Source organism: Talpa occidentalis, unplaced genomic scaffold, assembly GCF_014898055.3.
Source record: "Talpa occidentalis isolate TD23 unplaced genomic scaffold, MPIMG_talOcc4v2.1, whole genome shotgun sequence".
In the NCBI taxonomy this organism is placed as follows: Eukaryota; Metazoa; Chordata; class Mammalia; order Eulipotyphla; family Talpidae; genus Talpa; species Talpa occidentalis.
Genome location: NW_026555331.1, coordinates 121,617,967 through 121,641,557, shown reverse-complemented (window position 1 = coordinate 121,641,557; position 23,591 = coordinate 121,617,967). Strand labels below are relative to the sequence as shown.

At 39.7% G+C, this 23,591-nt stretch overlaps 1 protein-coding gene across 11 annotated transcripts in view; it reads left to right on the top strand.

Annotated features, from left to right (window-relative positions):
- The window catches only part of SRPK2 (SRSF protein kinase 2), a 211,693-nt gene that overhangs the window by 133,301 nt on the left and 54,801 nt on the right, over window positions 1–23,591 (top strand). For all 11 annotated transcript variants that reach the window (XM_054692524.1, XM_054692530.1, XM_054692526.1 and 8 more), the window contains one exon: window positions 11,550–11,701. In XM_054692524.1, coding sequence (XP_054548499.1) covers window positions 11,550–11,701 — 152 coding nt within the window. The remainder of the gene's footprint in view (window positions 1–11,549; window positions 11,702–23,591) is intronic.

Genomic DNA, 23,591 nt, shown 5'->3' with positions numbered 1-23,591 from the left:
TCTGCGGCGCCGGTTCGATTCCCGGCTGCTCCCCGGCCACCGGAGGAGGGTCCCACATGGCGTGCAGACCTCTCCTGCCGCCCGCTGCTCCCCTCAGCAGTGTGCTTCGGTCCTTCTGCCTGCTCTGCTCCCCGCTCTGGCTCTGGTGAATTCTCTCACCCTCCCGCGCTTCTGACTGTACCCAGTGCATGTACAAACAAAACAAACGAACAAACAAATAAATTTAAAAAAAAAAAAAAACATGCCTCTATAAAAAAAAAAAAATGGAATTATAGGCTATGTGCTGCAGTGGCTGTGGATAGCTTCATAGTGCTATGTCTTAACCCCTTGCACCACCAGGGAGGCCACTCTTCTGCCCACTTTTTTTTTGACTGGGTAATTTGCTTTGTTTTTGTTGAGTTTTATCAGCTCTCTGTAGATCCTTGTGATCAGTCCCTTATCCTTAGTATCATGTGCAAAAATTTTCTGCCAATCAGTAGGGTGTCTCTTTGTTTTGCTGTACAGAAGCTCTTTAATTTGAGGTAGTCCCAGCTGTTCCTTCACTATCTTTGCTTTGGGTGATGTGTCTTTGAAGATGTTACTGAGGTGTATGTCATGTAGTGTTTCGCCTTTATTTTCTTGTATGTATTTTATGATTTCAGGTCTTAACGTCTAGTTTTTTTTTTTTTTTTTTTAAAGATTTATTTATACAAGAACCAGGGTACAGGCCAGATGCACGGGAGGGTGAGAGGATTCACCAGAGACAGAGTGGGGAACAGAACAGGCAGACTGACGAAATACACTGCTGAGGGGAGCAGCGGGCGAGATAGGAGAGGTCTGCTCACCATGTGGGAATCTCCCTGGTCGGCTGGGATTGAACCTGCACTGCAGAGGCAGTGGACAGCTTCACATTGCGGCGCTCAACCGCCTGTGCCACCAGGAAGGTCCATGTCTAGTTCTTTAATCCATTTTGAATTGGTTTTTGTATGGTGTGAGATAGTGGTCTGGTTTCATTCTTTTGCATGTAGCAGTTCAGAACATTTGCCATTCTTAATCATGTAAAATAAGGATCCCTGCATTTCTGCAGTGAGGATGCAGTTCTTTAAGAAGAGCTTAAAAAATAGCAACAAATTTCATTCAGGTAACCGGGTTGGCAGTGACTGAAAAGCACTTTAAATTAATTTTTTGATATGGGAGGGTTTCCAAGATTAGGAGGTACTATAATAAATTGAAATGATAACCATTAAAGGGAGCACTTGAGAACACAAATTCTTAGGGATGAATTTATTTTTTTTTTCCAGTCTGGGATATCGTAGTGGTACTGGTATCCTAGATCAGTCTCATTGGCTGATTGTGGGTATCTGGTTCATCTTTCTGTAGTCTCTCTTCCTAGAGCCTGTCCTTGGATACCAGTTCATTTTGTTGGAATCCTTACCCCCTCTTAAATTTGCTTTTGAACCTCTTTCATGGAATCGTATTGCAGTGCCTCCAGAATCTAAAAAATCACCTTAGAACAAGAAATGTGCTGTCAAATACTTATTAAGCAGTTTTGCTTATTTGTTGAGGTCTTAAAACCCATGCTAGACATCTTTTAATTCAGTAATGATTACAACAACAGTATAACCCATTAAACCATACTGCTTTGGAGAAATTTGTGATAGTTAAAAGTAGAGATCCTTAGGGCCTCCCTGGTGGCGCAAAGGGTTAAGCACTGCACTACAAGCAATCCGCAGCCTCTGCAACATGAATTCAATCCCAGCCGGCCAGGGAGCAACACACATGGCAACGTAGACCTCTCTTGTCTCGCTCGCTGCTCCCATCAGCATTGTGTTTCAGTCAATCTGCCTGTTCTGTTCCCCACTCTATCTCTGGTGATCCTCTCAGCCCCCCACATCTCTGGCCTGTACTCCAGCTTTTGTATGCATAAATAAATAAATCTTTTTTAAAAATAGAGATTCTTGTTAAACTTCCTTAAATCTTGAAACTAATCATGATCGTGAAATACGGGTTCTAAAGATAGGTTTAGAAGTGTTGGGGTTAGGGAGTAGGACTGATGCTGATGGTTGCAGATGAAAAGAGGCTGGAGGTCTGGTAGTAGCATTATATGTGATATATCAGGGTGTAATTAGTATACAACTGGAGCCCTGAGGAAACAGGTTCATTGTAATCACACACCAGAAGGGTGGAAGAGTGAAGGTTAACTGACTGCCTACCACACACACAGCTAGCATCCCCAGGAATTTATGTGTCATCTGTTAATTATCAAAACATTCTGGTTTTCATTAGCAATCCAGAGAGGTTGTCACTGGCTTGAGTTCTTTCGGATTTTTAAGTAATGGAACTCTAGTATTTAGACCTATCCTACAACCTTCTTTGAGAAGGCTGCACATCATTTGGATATCTAACCGTGCTCTCCAGCCTCAAATAAGAATTCGGTGTTTCTTGCTCATGAGCTGGAAATTTTACTTTGTTTTTTAATAATTCCCTTTAGGTGCTGGGAGGGTGGGTGTCAGATGCAAATTACTGTCCTAGTTTCTGCTTTCTCTACCTTAATTTTTCCCCTGTCTTTACTTTCAACCTATCTTGGGGATTACATATAAATGGAATTATGCAATATGATCTTTTGTGACTGACTTCTTTGATTTTCCACTATGTTTGTAAGGATTGTCCACATTGTAGCATCTACAAGTACTTCATTCATTTTTTCTTTTTTAAGATTTATTTATTTTATACAAGACGGGGGTATAGGCCAGATGTGCGGGAGGGTGTGAGAATTCACCAGAGACAAAGGGGGGAACAGAACAGGCAGACTGACGAAATATACTGCTGAGGGGAGCAGCGGGCAGGACAGGAGAGGTCTGCCGCGCCATGTGGGACCCTCGCCAGTGGCCGGGGATAGAACTGGCGCTGCAGAGGCTGCAGGCAGCTTCGCAGCCCAGCGCTCAACCACTGCGCCACCTGGGGAGGCCCACTAAATTCATTTTTTATTGTTGAGTATTATTTCATTGTGAGGATATACCACCTTTAAATTTATCCAGTGTGAGTTAGGAGTGTAATTTTATTCTTTCACATGTGGATACTCATTTGTCTCATCACCTTTTGTTGAAAAGACCATTCTTTATTGAATAGTATTGGCACCCATGTTGAAACTCAGTTGACAATAATATGAGGGTTTGTTTCTGCCCCCTAATTCCCATTGATAGGTCCATCCATATGCCTTGATTACTGTGCCTTTGTGTAGTAAGTTTTGAAATCAGGATGTGTGAATCATCTTCTGTTATTCTTCAAGATTGTGTTGGCTGTTAGGGCCTTGCATTTCTTTTTTTTTTTTTTTTTTTTTAAAGATTTATTTACTTATTTTATTTTATTTATTTATACAAGCACTGGGTACAGTCAGAAGCACGGGAGGGTGAGAGAATTCACCAGAGCCAGAGCAGGGAGCAGAGCAGGCAGAAGGACTGAAGTACACTGCTGAGGGGAGCAGCGGGCGGCAGGAGAGGTCTGGGCGCCATGTGGGACCCTCCTCAGGTGGCCGGGGAACAGCTGGGGATCGAACCGGCGCTGCAGAGGCTGCGGGCAGCTTCGCAACCCAGCGCTCAACCGCTGCGCCACTGGGGAGGCCCCAGGGCCTTGCATTTCCATATGAAATTTTGGAATGGGTTGTCAGTTTCTGCAGGGAAGCCAACTGGTATTTTGATAGGTATTAATTGAATGCATAGATCATTTAGGGGCATATTGTCATCTTAACAATGTGTTAAGTTTCAAATCCATGATAATGGGATGTTTTTTCTATATGTTTTCTTTAATTTCCTTAACTATTTTTTTAGTTTTCATAGTATAAGTATTAAATTTTTTGTTAATTTTATTCATAAGTATTTTATTCTTTTGATGTCGTTATAAATGGAATTTTCTTAGTGTCATCTGCCCCATTCCTTTTAGCAGTTAGGTTGTATACATGTGTCACAACCTATTATATTAACAACTGCCCTAATAAGGGACATTTAGATTCTCATATATTGCTGTTTGCAGACATTGTCACTGTAAGTATCAGTATATTAGTAGGGTGAATTCCAATTAGGATGTGCTGGACTGACAGTATGCAGACATTGGAATTATCTTGAAAATTTTGAATGAGTACACCTCCCCTCTCCTGTTTATCATTTTACTGCTTATTTGAAAACTTAAAAGTGGACTGTATAAAAAATCTTATTCACTTACAAAAAATAATATACTGGAAGGTGCTTTATGCTCTGAAATACTGCTTAGAGCACTGCCATCTTATAGAACTGTATGTAATGATGAGAATGTGCACTATACCTGCACTGCTCAGTACCAAATCCACCAACGATATGTGGCTATTGAGCACTTGAAATGGGACTTAGAATGACTGAAGAACTGAATTTTAAAAATTTTAATCAATTTTAATTAATTGGGCATGTGGCTTATTGTATAATGATAATTGCTTTTGGATTTAAGCTTGTGGAGATTTGTAGAATGCTTGTACAAATGGTACATCTTGCATTATTTCCTCCATAGTACCAGGCAGTGTTTAGTGGTTACATAGTAAATTTTGTCAATATGTAGGTCTTAGTAAACAACAACAAAATTTTTTTGTAGCAGTTCACCCTGCACCCAGTTTCAGATTGCCTACAAACATATGGGAACACACGTGGGTCTTTTCATGTTTGTCTTGTTCTAAAACATATAAAAGGTAGGCAGGCTTAAATACATGTATGTTTTAAAATGAGTATTTGAAATGTATGACTTTGTAGTGGAGAGTATAATAAGGGTAATTGCCTGTAGATCATGAGCCAGGAAAGTCTAGAATCTTAGGGTGACTTGATTAACCTTATACCTAGCCTCTATACTTTGCCCTTGGCCCTTTTATTTCTTAGTTTCTCCTTGGCACTTTCACATGCCTGGAAAGGCTTTAGCTACCACCTGCTTGTTCAGGACCTTTGCTTCAATTTGTAGCTCAAGCCTGTGTTTCTTAGCTATGTGTTATATATACCAAGCAATCCACCCTATTTCTACTCTTTTGGGTATTCCCCATACCTCTCAAACTCAGATGAGCTAAAACAATTGTTTTTTCTGAAAACCGTTTTATCTTCTTGCTCTCGTGGTCTGTCCAAATGAATTTTAACACTGTTTTACTACAAGAAATATAGGAGAAAAATACTCACCTTCAGCAAAGGAGTTACCAAGCTCTGAGTTCAGGTTTTTATCTTTTCCCTGAACAACTCACTCTAGTATCTTTGCTTCTGGCTTTTATGCTTTTTACCCATTCTGCACACTGATTCCATATTTGCTGTGTGGAAAGCATGTTTCTAGTTCTATTATAAAATTGCATTTGGCTTGCCTCAGGGATTGAGCCCAGACTCCATAGAACTGTGAATCACTGATCTGCCTGCTGCTTAGTCTCCTGCCTGTGACCAGCTACCGCAGGCTATTTTAGGCCATTGTGCTTTTAGTCAGTTTCCTGGGCCTCTGGCCTCCCCTACCTCCCTGCCTTAATTTTCTTGGCCTCTGAGATCACCCCCAGCATGTAAATGTTTCTGATTCAGTCCTTTACTGTGGTTCTTCTGTAACAATACCCGGAGCACTTCCTTGCTCATGTGTTACATGTGTGTTCCTCCTTCTTGCTAAGTGCCAGTGCTGGCTCCTTTGGGCCCTGGTACACTGCCTGGTGTCTGACCTGAGTAGACATATTCTGAGTATTTGGAATCAACTGATACTGTTTTACATGCCTTTAGGCTCAGTGTTTTCACTTTTCTGTCATTCATTCTTTCTTGACTTCAATAGTAACATTTTTGATATGCCCCATAAATGTTTTATAAAATATTAGGGCCTGCGTGGTGGTGCAAGGGGTTGAGTCTCAGCACGATAAAGCTATTGGCAGCCGCTGCAGCACAAGTTGGATCCTCTGCCAGGGACCTAACCCACATGACTCAGCAGACCTCTCCTGTCTCACCCACTGCTCCCCTCAGCATTGTATTTCAGTACATCCGCCTGTGTTGCTACCCACTCTGGTGAATCCACTCACCACCCACACCTCACCTCTGGCCTCTACCCCAGCTCTTGTATGCATAAATAAATAAAATCTTTTAAAAAACATTAGAAGCTCTAGTGGTATAAGAAGAATGTAGTCCTGTTGTGTGTGTGTACACACTCATTTCTATCTCTCCCTTATCCCTGTGCTCACACACACCTGTGTAATTGTTAGGTGATTAAGCAAGTGGACGCCTTTGCATCTAAAATGCAACTGGGAAGCAGCTTTTATTTGCCGATTTATCTTTCATTGGCTGTATGTTATACACTCTAGAAACCCATCTGGTCTTAGAAAGTAAGAAAGTTTGAAGTCTCTGCCCTGGAATTACCAGTATTTCTGTTAAGAATTTGGGTGTAAGATTTTTTAAAACCTGTACCCCAGAGAGAATTGGTGGTTTTTTTTTTGATTTGCATCTTCTTCTCTGGCCATTTCAGTTACTGAAAAAAAAAAAAAAAAAAAATTTCATTGTTGACACCAAAATCTTATAGTTTAACAGTAGCTACTCAATTACTTGTTGAAAACTTGGCAACTGAATTTGTTTTCTGTTACTACATGACAAATTACCACACACTTAGTGAAGGTGGCACAGTGTGACTGGATTGTCACTGCACTGAAATCAAGCTGTTGGTTGAGGCTGCATCTCTCATTTGGGCCTCAGAGCCCCCTTTCCTCAAGAGCTCTGGTCTTTGGCAGAACTTACTTCTTTGCATTGAAATCCTTGTTATCCTTCAAGCTGTTGGCTGGGGACCAACCTCACTCCTAGAGGTTCCCTGAAATTTCTTGCTATGGCGCTAATGGGCAGTTCACAACATGGCTATATGGTTTCTTATAGGAGGCTGGAGCACTTCATTTTTCCACTTTAGTGACCAGCTGGAGAAAACCCTCCACTTAAAAAGGAAATCACGATTAAGTCAGGCCCACCTAGTGTATCGCATTTTTGCCATATAATATGTAAAGTAATTAGGAGGTTGTGATAGCTCATCATATTTACAGTGTCCACCCACTCTCAGAGGAATAGGAAATTATACAAGGGTTACGGCTCATTTTAGAATTCTGCAGACACTTGACATTAGGTTTGACTTATACAAAATTTAGAAATTCGCTTTTCATTAGAGAGGAATACATGGAATCACATGGGTTTTTCTTTCTAGCTATGTGGCTTTTACCCAGTGTTACAGCAACCTTTTTTTAGATAGCCTATTTTGAGAGAAAGTATTGATTGATTCTGTCCTTAAGTAGAAATGCCAGACTGCTTATTTCTCAAACTAACAATTACCACCTAGAGAGGGAGAAGGAGAAGGGGGGGGCGGTAGGGAGAAGGCGAGTTTAAGATTTAGTGATGGACAAAGGGATGTAAGAAAAAGAAATTGACTTCATGTGAATATCTCTAAAATACTACCTGAAGAAAGTCATTCGGAAGGAACTCCTTTATGTTTTGGTTAAAGACTAGTACAATTAATCAATTTCTTAAGTTGTGTTCATTACTATCCAGGCTGATAATAAAGGAATGGATTTATTTTTCGGACATAAGTGAAGTTTACTTTTCCTTTTCTCTGTTTAAAAGAAATAGCTGGAAGGAAATTGGAACTCCTATCTGGTTGCCATGGCACTGTAGAGCAGATGACGCATACATTATAATGATGCATACATTTTTCTGATAGAGCACTTTTATGTGAAAAATATAACATGAAGATAAACATGATAAAGTAATGTGTGCATTATAATAGTTAAAGAACAAAGTCAAAAAATTTTAACTGCATTTTTATTATAGCCCTATTTGGAGTAATGATTAAGATATTTAGTTCTTTTTTATTCAGGGTGAGAGAAATACAGTTCTTTGTGAAAAATGTCAATGACTGGAATTTTTTTGCTTTCTACATTTTTTATTCTAGTCACTGAGTTGGTACATTTAAGTTATATTAGAATATGTTCTTTTTTTTTTTTTTTAAGATTTATTTATTTATTTATACAAGCACTGGGTACAGTCAGAAGCGCGGGAGGGTGAGAGAATTGACCAGAGCGAGAGCGGGGAGCAGAGCAGGCAGAAGGACTGAGGTACACTGTTGAGGGGAGCAGCGGGCGGCAAGAGAGGTCTGCGCGCCATGTGGGACCTTCCTCCGGTGGCCGGGGAGCAGCCGGGGATCGAACCGGCGCTGAAGAGGCTGTGGGCAGCTTCACAACCCAGCGCTCAACCACTGCGCCACCGGGGAAGCCCTAGAATATGTTCTTGATGCCTTGTGTAAAACTTGGACAAATTAGATAACGCTCAGTTTGCTCTTTTACAGAACTGTATATTTCTTTTGACTGTGACTGTGACTGGGTCATTTATAAAAATGAGTTTGCATGTAGATTGCTTAAATCTAAATATAGATAACTTCTTTTGGGTGCATATTCTTTATAAAGATATAAAGTGAACATTAAAAGATACTACATAGTTGTGTAAGCTTTTGCTTTTTTAAAAAAACAGCTTTTCCCCCCCTAAAATTTTATTTATTTATTTATTTATTTATTTATTTATTTATTTATTTATTTATGCAAGCACTGGGTACAGTCAGAAGCGTGGGAGGGTGAGAGAATTCACCAGAGTCAGAGCGGAGAGCAGGGAGACTGACGAAGTACATTGCTGAGGGGAGCAGCGGGTGGCAGGAGAGGTCCGCGCGTTATGTGGGACCCTCACCCGGTGGCTGGGGATCGAACCTGCGCTGCAGAGGCTGTGGGCAGCTTCACAACCCAGCGCTCAACCACTGTGCCACTGGGGAGGTCCAAAAAAACCCCAGCTTTTTGAGGTATAATTCACATACTATACAACATGCATATTTAAAGTGTACAATTCAGGGCCTCCCCTGGTGACGCAGCGGTTGAGCACTGGGCTGCGAAGCTGCCCGCAGCCTCTGCAGTGCCGGTTCTATCCCATGCCACTGGCGAGGGTCCCACATGGCGCGCAGACCTCTCCTGTCCTGCCCGCTGCTCCCCTTAGCAGTGTATTTCGTCTGTCAGCCTGTTCTGCTCCCTGCTCTGTCTCTGGTGAATTCTGTCATCCTCCCGCGCTTCTGACTATACCCAGTGCTTGTATAAATAAATAAATAAATCTTAAAAAATAATAAGCGTACAATTCACTATCTTTTTGTATATTCAAAGGGTTGTTTAACCATTAAGACATTTTCTGTATTGGAACATGTTCATTTGTCTAAAGGAATCTCATACTATCAGTCTCCTCACTTACTATACCCCCATTTGGAGGGAAGAGCTCCTTTTCCTCCTCCCTTTCCCTTAGCACCATTTCATTCTGTCTCCACAAAATTTCCAGTTGCTGTACATCTCACTTCTTTCTTTTCTTTCTTTCTTTTTTTTTTTTTTTTTTGGTCTACTGTGAATTGTGATGTTGTATGCATTTTTAAAGATTTATTTATGCATACAAGAACTGGCCATAGGTGCTGGGGATGTGAGGATTCACCAGAGACAGAGTGGGGAGCAGAACAGGCAGATTGACTGAGATACACTTCTTAAGGGAGCAGCAGGTGAGACAGGAGAGGTCTGCTGCGCCATGTGGATTATCTCCCTGACTGGGGATTGAACTCATGCTGCAGTGACTGCAGATAGCTTCATAGTGCTGTGACTTAATCCCTTGCGCCACCAGGGATGCCCCTGGTGCTGTATATATATTTGCACAAGATGATTGGGGGCTGGGAGCGGCTGCATATGTCTTTATTTCTCGTGGGTATATATGTAGGAATGGAATTATTGGTTTGGATGATAACTTTAATTTTGACCTTTTTAGCAACTGTCAGTTATTAGAGAACATTTGTGCCATATCATCACACTACTGATAAATAGGAGGGTTGGAAATTTCTTCATTCTGAACAGTACTTGTGGGGTTTCTGTTTGTTTTGTTTTTGTTTGGTAGCCTTTCTGTTGGGTGTGAGTGATTTCTATTTCCCAAGGGACTAACGATGCTGAATATCTTTTCATATGCATATACGTATCACTTGTATGTCCTTGGAGAAATGTCTGTTGTAGTCCATTTTTAAATAGATGTCTTTTTATTACCTGGTTGTAAAGAGTACATATTGTATTCTAGATACAAGCCTCATGTAGTTTTATGATTTGCAGGTATTTCCATTCATTCTGTGAGCTGTCTTTATTTCTTGATGGCACCTTTTGATGCATAAAGGTTTTTAATTTTGATCAAGTCCAGTTGGTGTATTTTTTCTTTTAGTGCTTATGCCTTTTGTGTCATTTGAAAAACATTGTCTCACCTAAGGTCATGAATATTTGGTTGTTTTTCCTGCAAGTTTTATATTTTATTTCCTTCATTTAGGTATTTATTTTGAGATAATACGTACATATGTATGAAGTATGGTTACAACTTCATTTTTCTTTTTGGCTGGGGGGGGTGTCTTTTCAACCATTTGTTTCAACCATTTAATTATGTTGGCATACTTGTTGAAGATTTTCTTTTTTTCTTTAAGATTCATTTTGTTTTTATTCATACAAGAGCTGGGGTACAGGCCAGAGGTATGGGAGGGCAGTGAGAGCATTCACCAGAGACAGCATGAGGAGCAGAACAGGCAGATTGACTGAAATACACTGCTGAGGGGAGCAGCGGGCGAGACAGGAGAGGTCTATTGCACCATGTGGGTTGCTCCCTGGCTGGGGATCGAACTCGTGCTGCAGTGGCTGTGGTTAGCTTCATAGGTTGCATCTTAACTCCTTGCGCCACCAGGGAGGCCCCTTGTTAAAGATTTTCATTGGTTTCCTCTGTATGGTTTCTTAAGTGCTTCTAGTAATTCTTATATGAAATAAGGCTTGATGAAAAGTTTTTTTCTTTCCACCCTGTTGATATAGTTCATGAATATGTACTTGGTGAGATAACCTGTCACCTTGTCCCTTTAGACAATTGAGAATCAGGTTTTGAAGCTAAAAGCTACAAGAAACCACTTTTAAGAAGCCTCCCTTAAATAGGATGTGACATCATTCATTCTTCATACATCTACCCTAATAGAAATGCGCCTTTGCTTCTCCTCTGTTGTGGGCAGTAATAAGGATGGATGGGATGAAAAAGATTCAGTGATTGGGGCTATGACATTTGGCACTTATATTGTACTGAGACTTAGTATGTTCATAGTTTGCATCTTAACCCCTTGCACCACCAAGGAGGCCATATTTTCTCATAATTTCTTTAGAAGAGATTCTTCTAATTAATAAGGCTGTATATCATGGAGGGATACTCTCTTATTTCACTTATATTTGATGATGTTGTCAAGAGTTACAAACTAATAAAGTTCTAAGAGAAAACGTGCCTGCAAGATTATTCATTGACTAACCAGTAAGAATAGTTTTACCCTCTTGAGTTGTTAAGTTAAACCATTACTTGACTTTAAAAGGATGAAGTGACATCAATCTGCATTTCTTCTCTGTGACAAGTTTTATTTTTTTCCCATATTAGCACACATTTCCCATGTATGTCCATGATGCATGATTTACTTCTAAGTAAACAGGATTTCTCCTTTTCCTGTTTCAGGCCGGAGCCTCAACAGAAAGCTCCCTTAGTTCCTCCACCACCGCCACCACCACCACCACCACCTCTGCCAGACCCTACACCTCCAGAGCCAGAGGAGGAGATCCTGGGATCGGATGATGAGGAGCAGGAGGACCCCGCAGACTACTGCAAAGGTGATATGCTTGCCTTCCCCACCTGGGCCTTCTAATTTGTTGGACAAGTGGACAAGGGGAGTTAATGATGCAAATGGCTTAATCTTTATTAAACTAGCCTCTGAGTAACAATATATATATATTTTTTAAAGATTCCTTTTTTATTTATACAATAGCTGGGGTACAGGCCATAGGCGCCGGAGGGTGAGATAATTCACCAGAGACAGAGTGGGGAACAGAACAGGCAGACAGACCGAAAGCACTGCTGAGGGGAGCAGCAGGCGCGACAAGAGAGGTCTGCTGCGCCGTGTGGGAATCTCCCTGACTGGCCGGGAATCGAACCTGTGCTGCATAGGCTGCGGACAGCTTCACAGTGCTGCGCTCAACCTGCTGTGCTATTGGGGAGGCCCGATAATGTAATTTTTAATTGTTAGATAATTAAATATAAAATGTCAGAAAATATGAGTGATATCAGAATTCTAAGAGATAGAAAATGTACATGTATGTACATACCCACTCTAGGTACTTCCAGAATGACATAAGTATTCTGATGGAATCACAGATAGTATAAATATAAAAACATAATAAACTGGGTCTCCCTGGTGGCACAAGGGGTTAAGACAAAACCCATGAAGCTATCCACAGCCACTGCAGCACGAGTTTGATCCCTGACCAAGGAGATACCCACATGGCGCAGCAGACCTCTCCTGACTCACCTGCTGCTCCCCTCAGCAGTGTATTTCAGTAGTTCTGCCTGTTCTCCTCACTTTGTCTCTCATGAATTCTCTCACCCCCCACACCTCTGGCCTGTACCCCAGCTCTTGTATTCATAAATAAATCTTAAAAAAAAAAAACGTAATAAACCCATTTAAGGGCCTCTCCTGGTGGCGCAGCTGTTGAGCACTGGGCTGCGAAGCTGCCCATGGCCTCTGCAGCGCCGGTTCAATCCACGGCTGCCAGCGAGGGTCCTACATGGTACACAGACCTCTCCTGCCGCGCCCGCTGCTCCCCTCAGCAGTGTGTTTCGTCTGTCTGTTTGTTCTGTTCCCTGCTCTGGCTCTGGTGAATTCTCTCACACTCCCGCGCTTCCGACTGTACCCAGTGCTTGTATAAATAAATAAATCTTTTTTTTAAAAAAAAGAAAAAAACCCTTTAAAGAGTGCTTAGAAAGCAGAAGGTACCAGGCTTTCCCAGGGAGCCTATTTAAAGGTTGTATATTGCATTTGACTAAGTTTTCTTTCTAAGACTGACAAGAGAAAGTTACTTTTTCTGTACAGCACTGACTTAGAAATATTCATTGTCTGTGGAAAGAAAACCCACCATTTGTTTACAGAAACAGGCTTTTTCTTGGTATTATACTCTGTAAAAAAGACATTCTGTGGGTTCTGTCATTGTGTGTCCTAATGGATTGTGTTCTTAACCCTGATTTCACAAGACTGAAATTAATCAGTGAGAGTATTACTGTATTGATGCTGTTAAAACCAACTAGTGTAGAGTTTTTAACTGGTAGGTATGAGCATGTTATGTGATGAATATTAAGCACAAGATCATCCGGACTCCATACCTTGTGTAGAGTAGTCTCTGAGAACCTCGGAAATAGGTGTATTGTTCCCGTAGACTCTCTGTTATGTAACTTTATTTGGACTTTAATTTCCCTCTAATGTTGAAAAGTGTTACTCTCTGGGATTTTGAGCTTCTGAACACTTGAGGTATTTGCTATAGATTAAGGAAAATGTAAACCGGAGTGTAAACAGCGTAATAATAGATGGCAGCAGATAGATACAGCTTTAGACCATAGAGCCTTGATGAATCTTTGCTGTTTATTAGCTTAGCATCAATTAGCTTAGTATCAATCATTTGTGTGTTGGATATGGAAAAATGTACCTTTTAGTTACATGCTAAGAGGAAGAGAAAGTTATCTTTGTTATGAAAATCAAAGGAGAATCTTCCCAGTCTGACCTGATTTTTCCATTGAATCATTGTTTTCCTTAGGAAAACGAGTATGGATCTTCAGCAAATGCTGAATAGTGATTGTGACCCCAAAGGTCTATGCTCTCTAATATAGAAAAAAACATAATAGAGATTGTCTGGAAAGGTGAAAAGATGTTTTCCATCCTTCCTCTTGATCTTCTTTCCTTGGTTTGGAAATTATATTGCTTGAAGAAGAGAACTGAAGTGTTGTATTTTAATTTTGCTGTTCAGGTTAAAACTTAAGTTGATCCGTAAGAACTGTTTTTCTTCAGCACATGGATTCTACCCTGCTGGAACAAGACCTATTTGCCTCACTCAATACTCTCATCCCTTTACCACCTGTTCATCAGTATAGTAAACACCCCAGCCTGAAATTCAAGGTGAAGATTAAAGGATCCCACAGTTTCCTGCTGTTTCTAGGTGACAATCACTGAACTCTTAGTATTAAAAAATGTCAGCCCCAGAAAGGCATTTCGAGATGGTAAGGTTCTCAAACCCAGCACCCACCCCTCAGCCGTGCCTCCCCCCCCCCCCCCCCCACACACACACTTTGGCCTCTTTTCAGCATTACCTGTGACATTTTGTGTCATAGACCCTAATGGTTTGTCTCGGCTAACTGGCAAGTACATTCCAAGAGTCCATGGAAATGTCTGGGATAGAACCTGTGACACTGCACCTTCATCCTTGAATAGAACAGAATCCAAAAAGTGTTCTGTGAGATATGTTCTCCTTACAGTCTATTCAGTATAATGCATGGTTTGATGCCAACCACTTTTTAACGATGGTGTCTACGAGATATCTTTAGGTAGTTAACTCTTTTTCCTTTGGTAATTAATAAGTTACTTTGTTGAGAGTAACTTTGAGAATATGCAAATATATAACCATTAACAAATTTACTTCCTTCTTCCTTTTCCCCTTGTCTCATCTGTTCCTTCCACCTAGCTACATCTACCTTTCTACCCAGCATGAACTTATTCTTGGATTTCCCCTTTTTTCAGTGAGTTATAATTAGTAGCTCTCCTTATTTGCTTTGATGTTAGGATAATCCCTAATTGGGCCATTAGGAGCCCCTTCATGTTTGTTTTTTGCCTTTTGAAATGTAAATTCTTTAAATATTTCCTTACTTTCAAATACAATAATATGCTCCAAATTCATCCTGTGTTTTCCCTCTTTCAGCCCTGGAATCAACTCTTCACAGGGAAAAGTATTTAGAAAGCAAGATCTGGGCATTATGTATGATTATCGCTATTGTGTCACTGCTTCTCGGTCTCTTATTAGCACAGTGCTAGGGAGACACAAAAATATACCGTGTGTGTGTGTGTGTGTGTGTGTGTGTGTGTGTGTGTGTATGTGCATGTGCGCGCTGTATATATTGGAATTCATGAATTTAAGGCTAATTCCATCCTAACACCCAGGGCTGCAACCTAATTTGCTCCCTTGCCATTTTGGTAGTTTTTTTTTTTTCTGACAGTAGAGGCTAGGCTCACCTTATCCTCATTATGTTTACTTATGTGATCATTTTCATTGGTTTCATCAGTCTCTCTCACTGCTATTTTGGGTGTGTCTCCCCTTTCATCTTTACTTAGCTTGTGCTTAGACATCCCGTTTTACTTGGCCCTACCTAATAGCTGTGGACTCAGTTGTTTGGGATAGGAAGGGTGGCCTTCACAATCTAGGAGTTTGCTTTACTTAGTCTGTTGCGATGTCTTATTTGTCACCTGTCATTTCACCTGGTCCTTGTGTTTTCTTTAACTTCATTTTTGTAGAACCTCTGCCCTGCCATCCTTGTCTCTGTACTCTGTAAGTAAAACAAAACATCATTAAGAACAAATTATGTGACAAATTTTATCTCTTTACAGAAGAAGTATTTGTTCATCCTAGGAAGTATAGATATGTTAGAGGTCAGAGTGTGGGGAGGTCACCTGAGATCCCATCACCCCACAATCGCTGCAGTAAGCATTTGGATCACTGAATCATTCATGACAAACCAAATTGCACCCTAACTTTTACCTTATTTTTACCCTCCTACCTTTATCAGCCTGTCCTAATACAAAATTTATGAAATATCAACCATTTTAATAAAAATACCACTATTTAAAGTTCTAACATTAAAGCATTTCATTGTTCCTTTCTCCTTGCCTTGATATAGCAAGCTGGAATAGCACTCTTTCTTTCCTTATAACCAGTTTATTCTTGCCCAACTTGGTTTTAGCGCAACCTCAGAATCCAGGATTATGGATTTTGGTGTGTGAGACACCTTGAGTTTAAAACCTGGCTTGTTAGTCTGTATTCTTGGACAAATTTCTTTCCTGCTAGGCTTGAGTTTCTTCATCTCTCTCTCTCTCTCTCTCTCTCTCTCTCTCTATATATATATATATATATATATATAGTGTATTCTATATAAATTATGTATAGTTATATATTTTATCTATCATGCATTATATGAGTGTGTGTGTCTATATATAGACACACATCATTCTTCTCTCAGGTTTGTTCTTACCTGTACTGCATGCTACATCCATGCTTGCCACTTTAGTAGTCTAACTGCCTCATTGGGGTGGCCTTTCCTAGCCTTTGGAAAGAGAGTAGGGCTTCTCTCTCTCCCTGCTTATTTAATGTCGCCTCTGGTCTGCTGTCTAAGGCAAGACCTACCAGCAGGCTGTGCCGTTTATTTCCTTTTACTGCCAAACCAAAGGTTTAGAAAGGGTTTGCCTGTAAACAAACATCAGCAGGAAGTTCCTGTGTGAATACATGCTCACATCTGAATGTGAGAGTGATCAGGGCAGCACTTTTGGGGAAATTTTAGTGTAATGTGGGTTTTCAGACTGTGGCCTTTGGATCATCTGCATCAGAATTGCCTGAATAGTGTTTCTGGGCTGCACTGTAACTTCTGAATCAGAGTCCTCGGGAGTAGTTCCCGGATTCCAAACATAAGTATTTTTTTGCACATGGAATCTAGGCTATGCTTTCCTAAACCATGTACCATTTCTTCAAAACTCTAAAGCTGTGACTAAAAGATGTGACCCTTCATTTCTCACTGAGTGTATTGATTCACAGTGTAAGGGAATTACTGTTTTTGAACTACCTTATATTCCCCAAATTTCGTTAATTCCTCAGAATATATTTGCTACAAGAACCAGTAAATGATGACATTGCTTTGTTGTATTATGCTGATCTTTGCACTGACTCAATCCTTGGAGATAATTTGGTACAAAATTTGGCACCTTACACAATTTCATCAGTTGTATTATTTCTGAAGGTGTCATTTTCAACTAAGTTGTGGTATAACTTGTAATGAAGCATGTGTCTTTCTTTGGAAAGAACTTCTTGGCACCTCTAATCACATCTTAATGGTGGGGGGGGCATTATAACTCAGTAGTATCAAGCATGCTGCACCACACACATATTCCTGCCCTCCTCTCCCACACAGTGTATAATACATTTATTTTTTACTTTCATTTGTGGGCTCTTTCTCCTCAGTCTGAAAGATTCCCTATGGTCAAGGGCAGTGTTGTGGTGTTTTTTTTTTTTTTTTTTTTTTTGCGTGTGTGTGTGTGTTTTTATTGACCCCACTGCATTTGAACCATCCCCAGTGCAATAAATATTTTTGGTTGCATAAAGGAATTGTCTGTGGTGTTCAGCTACAACTGAGAGAGGGTATGTCAGGTAGATACTGATACACCATGAAGGGCACACAAATCAAAATATATATCCTTCCTTTCTGCTTTAAATCCTCATATATAATCATCCATAATACTCCAGAGTTCTTAAATGTTGTGTACTTTTGAGTGGCATACAGGTGATTTCTGTAGAAATGTAGGAATATCTTCAAAACAGTGGTTAAGCAGTAAAAATATTTGCACACTTGAAAAATGTCTGACATTTTTTTTTTTTTCATACACATAGGTTACCTTTACCCCAGTGGGCCCATTTTCCACCTGTGAAAAGTTTAGCCTGGTTGAATTTTATTTAATGACTTTAAAAATTTAATGTTGGTAATTACAAGTTTTTATTCACCTGTCAATCCATAATCTGTGACTTGACTATTTTATAGTCAGTTATGTTTTTAATAGGAATAAGTTTTATACAAAGTTGTCTTAGAAATGTCATGCAATTGGTGTACTTTATAGAAAATAACCTTTAGTTCATGTTTTTAATATGGGGAAAATAACCTGTTCATTCACAATTTTTTATATATATATATTTATAATTACATAAATATATATATGTAACATTACTGGTTACAAGGAAAGAATGTAATGTTATACACACACACATCCCTATTTATGTGGTTACATGTGTTTTTAAAATTAGTTATCTTAATTTGATTTAAGCCATGCAAAACAAACTCAGCTTATCTATATGAACAAAGTAATAGATGGTCTTATATTACCTAAAACCTCATTACTTTCTTTTTTTTTTTAATAGAGGCATGTTTTATTATTTATTTATTTGTTTTTTTGTTTATACATGCACTGGGTACAGTCAGAAGCGCGGGAGGGTGAGAGAATTCATCAGAGCCAGAGCGGGGAGCAGAGCAGGCAGAAAGACCGAAGTACACTGCTGAGGGGAGCAGCGGGCGGCAGGAGAGGTCTGCGCGCCATGCGGGACCCTCCTCTGGTGGCCGGGGAGCAGCCGGGGATCGAACCGGCGCTGCAGAGGCTGCGGGCAGCTTCGCAACCCAGCGCTCAACCGCTGCGCCACCGGGGAGGCCCAAAACCTCATTACTTTCTTTGAAGATTGAAGAGCTTCTTACATCTAAGGATATTGATTTCACATAATCTTCAGTTAACATGACATTTGAATTTTGTAAGGCTTTACTGTGTGTAAAGTATACTTTACTAAAGGAATACAAAGTAAATAAGAAACACCCCACTTTTAGGAGTTTATGGCCTCATGGCTTTGCCATTGGAATATAAACCATGGTATAGTAGAGGCTTTGCTTATCTCGCTCTGTCCTGTCTACCACTGTCACCTAGATATTACCTGTGGCCTGTTGAATGTTGACTATGAATAGAGTAGATTAAGAAGCTATTAAATTACCATTTCTCACCCTTATTGTGTGATTAATAAATTATTAAGAGGGGGAAAAATACAATTTGTGAGGGCCTGAAAATAATGAGGTTGTTTTAGGTTAGAGGTAAAAGAGAAGACTTAATGAAAAGTATAAAGGGAGGTTGGCCAGGGTAAAAGTAATTGGACTTTGTTGATGGAGATGCAAGAGTATTTCAGGCTAGATCCTGGTAATTGGGAAGGGTGAATCCGAAAACTTCTGCATGCCTTTGTTTTCCAAACAAATGGGCAGCTAGAAGCATGTGGCAGATTTGATTGATATCATGTAGAAAACTAATACAGATCATAATATGGAGTTAAATCTGGACAAACCCCATGTTAAGTTGAAAATATCTCAAGTTGAGCAATTAGAAGTCAAGAACTCTCTGTATACCTGAAACCCTGGTTACATACAATACACTATAGAATATTGATTTTTTACCTTTGATCATCTTGGGGATTTCTGCCCTTACTCAGCATCATGTGAGAGTATCATTCCACTCGGGCTTTGATAAAGATCAAAGACCATAATTCAAAGTATAGCGGCTTATCTACACATCGTGCAAGTATCAAGGTGAGGTTGTACTGGAAAGGAGACAGCAGTGCAATTTGGTGAAATTTAGCAATGACATGAAGAGAGGATTGTAGCTTGTGGGGGTGGCATCAGATATGGCAACGGACATTTGATTTTAGGAAAGAGGTTACTTGAGCATATTTCTAGACAGAAGACAAAAAATACTGGAAGAGAGCTTGTAGGACCATCAAGGGTGAATTTCATGAGTGAGTTTTGGAGTTTGTGGGTTAGTCTTAGAAAGATGGAGTGCACATATTTCAGCTATGAAGATTTTGCATAGTTGTTGTGAACAAAATAAGGACTGGTATGGCTCTTACTGTTGCATACCAAATTATCCCAGAACTTAGCAGCTGTAAGTCAAATTTTAATTTTGCTTATGATTTTATGGATCAAGGATTTTAAAAGGACAATGCTAAGGGGCCTCCCTGGTGGCACATGGGGTTAAGCATCAGCACTATGAAACTATCCACAACTACCGCAGCACAAGTTTGATCCCCAGCCAGGGAGGTGACCCATGTGGCACAGCAGACCTCTCCTGTCTCACTCGCTGCTCCCCACAGCAGTGTATTTCAATTGATCCATCTGTTCTGCTCCCCACTCTGTCTCTGGTGAATCCTCTCACCCCCCACATCTCTGGCCTGTACCCCAGTTCTTGTATGCATAAATAAATCTTTAAAAAAAAAAGGACAAAGCTAACAAGGTTTACCTTATTTCACAATACTTGTTTATGCATACAAGAGCTGGGGTACAGGACAGAGATGCAGGGGTGAGAGGATTTTCCAGAGACAGAGTGGGGAACAGAACAGGCAGATTGACCAAAGTACACTGCTGAGGAGAGCAGCGGGTGAGTCAGGAGAGGTCTGTGCCATGTGGGTTACTCCCTGGCCGCCTGGGGATCGAACTGCAGAGGGTGCAGATTGCTTCATAGTGAGGTGTTTAACCCCTTGTGCCACCAGGGAGGCCCCAAAATATGCACAATTCTTAAGCTGTTCACAGTGTGATACCAGTGCATTACTGTGTTCTTCTTTCTTAGCCTCACACAAAACTATTTTAACATAAACTTGCCTTCCTACTGTAAATTTTCCTCATGCCTTCTCTTCTTCCTTCTTGGCCATCCTCTTTTTTCTTTTCTTTTTTTTTTTTTTTGCTATTATGAATGATTAACTCAGAATTAAATTTAGTCCACATCTTACAGTAGTAATGCCTTTCCCATTTCTCTGTCACATCATGCCAGGGAACAAGGAACATACCTCATTTCCCTCCAAGTCTGCCATGTTCTTTTGTTCTTTCATATATTTTTGAGTGCATGTTGTGCCCCGGTACCATGTACTAGGGATATACTGCCCTCACAGTATGTATAATCTCTTGGAAAAAAATAAATGAGAAAATAAATAATTGAAATGCAGTGTGTTTTCTAACAAGTATAAGAACAAATGAGGCATTGTAGGGGATGCATTAGAGAAACAAAGAAGAGGGGCTAATCTGCATCTTGGAAATGCTTCATAAGATAGGCCTTATCTTAGCTTATCCTAAAGGATAAGTAACTGTTATTTGTGCCCTAACAACTTTACGTACTTTTATCATTTTATAAATAAAGGCATAGACTTCAATTGGCAAATAGGTGAGGAAATTATGCAGTAGAAATAATTAAATCAGATGAAGACTAACACATTTATTAATAGAAATCTAGAGGACTTGAAATTGTGGCAGATTTGCCTGTTTCTTAGTCAGCAAGACAAGGAAGGAAATGCAGTGGTTCTACAATTTGCAGTTTTCATAATATGTATAAATTAGTTGCTTTGAATAAGAGTATTTTTCCTGATGCCAAAGGTAAATTTATCACGAGGGAAGAAGTTTCTGAGAATTTACCCTTCCTGCTAAAAACGATAGACTCCTGGGCCAGGGACAAAGCACTTTATTACTGACAGCCCACAAGTGATCTAAGTTTCATGTGCATACTGATAGGTGTGTGTTGTACTCATGGTGTACACAGCTGAGAAACTCCAGGCTTAGGAAACCCCAGTCTTTTTGTACTGTAAGTATTTGCAACCAAACCTGTCAAACCTCTGCCCGTGAGGGAGACATTTATTATACCGTACAGCAAGCAACCATGTCCTCTTCTCCAGAAGGACAGTACTGCTATTTTCCAAGGTTTTCACTTTAGAAGCCTTTGAATGATCACTTGGAATAAAATCTGTCAATATCCCTGTCCAGAAAATGTGTAGAAATATGGCTGGTTCTGGATCAGATTCTCTCAGGAGGCTATAGTCACGCTGTCAGGGCTGTAGTCACTGAAGCTCTCGTGAGCATAGAGGATCTGCTCCTGCTCCCCAGGCCTTCATGCTGTTCACTAAAGTCTTCTGGTCCTTGCACAAGAGTCTGCATAAAAGAAAGTAACTAGCTTAGCAGAGAGGGAGAGAGGAGTAAGAGCATCCCAAGACAGAAACCACAGTCTTGTCTCCTGGGAAGTGACATTAAACTTGAATGTTGAAAATCTTAATTCTCTTATAAGAATATTTTAATATTTGTAGAAACCATTATTAACATGATGTTCATTTCCTTGTTTTTCCTTTTTATTTGACAGCTGTAAGTCATCTTCATATCTGCTAGCCTGGCTATGCTAATGAATTAGATTATAATTTGGGCCAGATTGTTTTACTGTCTTAAAGGGCTTAGTGACAATACCTTTTACCCTCGCCAGTAGTCTCATTGATTTGTGGTGTTCACAACTGTGTTAGGAAATGACATAACCCTAGAGAGTACTTAGTGCCCAGTGATTTTCTTAACGAGTGAGGTGGAGCCAAGTATTCAGACAAATAATTTCCCTGATGTCAGATAGCTGGGAAATACCAGTTTGCGATTCTAATTAGCATCCTTGGAATTAATTATTTGTTGGCCTTTTTATGTGAACATTTCAAATATTCAAGTTCTCCTAATAAAAATACATGGATTCCACTTAAGGCTGTGTAGTACCTTTGCTGCAAAATGGTTTCTTTATTCATCATATTTATCTCATTCTGAAGTAAATTGTATTGTTACATCCAGTCCAGGTCATTAACAGGAATCCTTTATCTTTTTGGAGTTTTATCCTTTACTCTGGTTTGCCCTCTTGAGTTGTCTCCCATTCATTATTATTAAAGGAATATTTGCTGTAATAATTTATATTTAAATAAAGAGTTTTTAAAATAACTGATTTCTCTGATTGAATATGTTTGAATCTCATACAGTCTGAAAGGGATTCTAACAGTTGCCCTAAAGGGTTCATTATCCCTTTTTTTTTTTGGTGGACACTTGAGCAATTTTTTATGTTCTTAGTTCTGTTTATATTTAATATCATTAATATTTGCATGGGTGTGCATGTGACATAAATTATGCTTTACTAGTGAGAAATGTTTTACATTTCAACATTTTAAATTAATATTACAAATGTATTTTTCACAACTGAGATGGCTATCAAATTTTATGAAGTATATATAATAAAATTTTAAAGCAGTAATTTATTTTCATGATTGTTTTATTACTCAATTATGCTTACTAAAGAATCATTGTCAAATTTTAATCACCAAGGCCAGTTACAATAGTCTTATTATTCATCAACAACAAACCATTTCCAAATCAGGGAATATTTTGCTCTTATATTGAGAAAACAGTTATCATTTAAAAATTGTAGTTTATATTTCATTTCAGTTTTTCTCTGTTCCTTTCCACTATATACTTAATTTTAGAACCCTAGTCATAAGAGTGTACATATGTTAGCTGATGGGTGACTACTAAACTCTGATATAGTAGGAAGAGCATAGTTTTAAGAATCTGGCAAATTGCCCTTCTTTCTGACTCTGTTGCTTCTTTTCTGGGTGACACTGGACTGGTGCCTGACCTCACTAGACCGGTTTCCCCCACCTTTGTTCAGTAGGTATGATGATCATATTGTTTGTATTCAATGACATGGAGGCCAGGGATTCGGAGTGTACCTTTTGTTAACCTATTTTTTAAAGTTTGTTTTAGAAAATTTAGGTTTCTACTTACATATGTTATCTGGTCACATTACAGAGCTTTTCCTCTGTCACTTCCAGGGGTTGGGGAGAACAGGTCCAGCTATTCTCCCTCAGTGGTAGCTATCACCTAGCTAGCTGCTCTTACTGTCATGTCTTTCCAGTGAGTAAGAGACTGGTTAAAAATAACTTTCTTGTCATTATGGAAATTCTCAAACATAAAGAAGTATTGAAGGAATAATACAATGAATTCCTACATTTCCTCCTTTTAGGAGGGTGCTAACACTTGAGCATTGAAGATGTGTTAACATTCTATCTTACT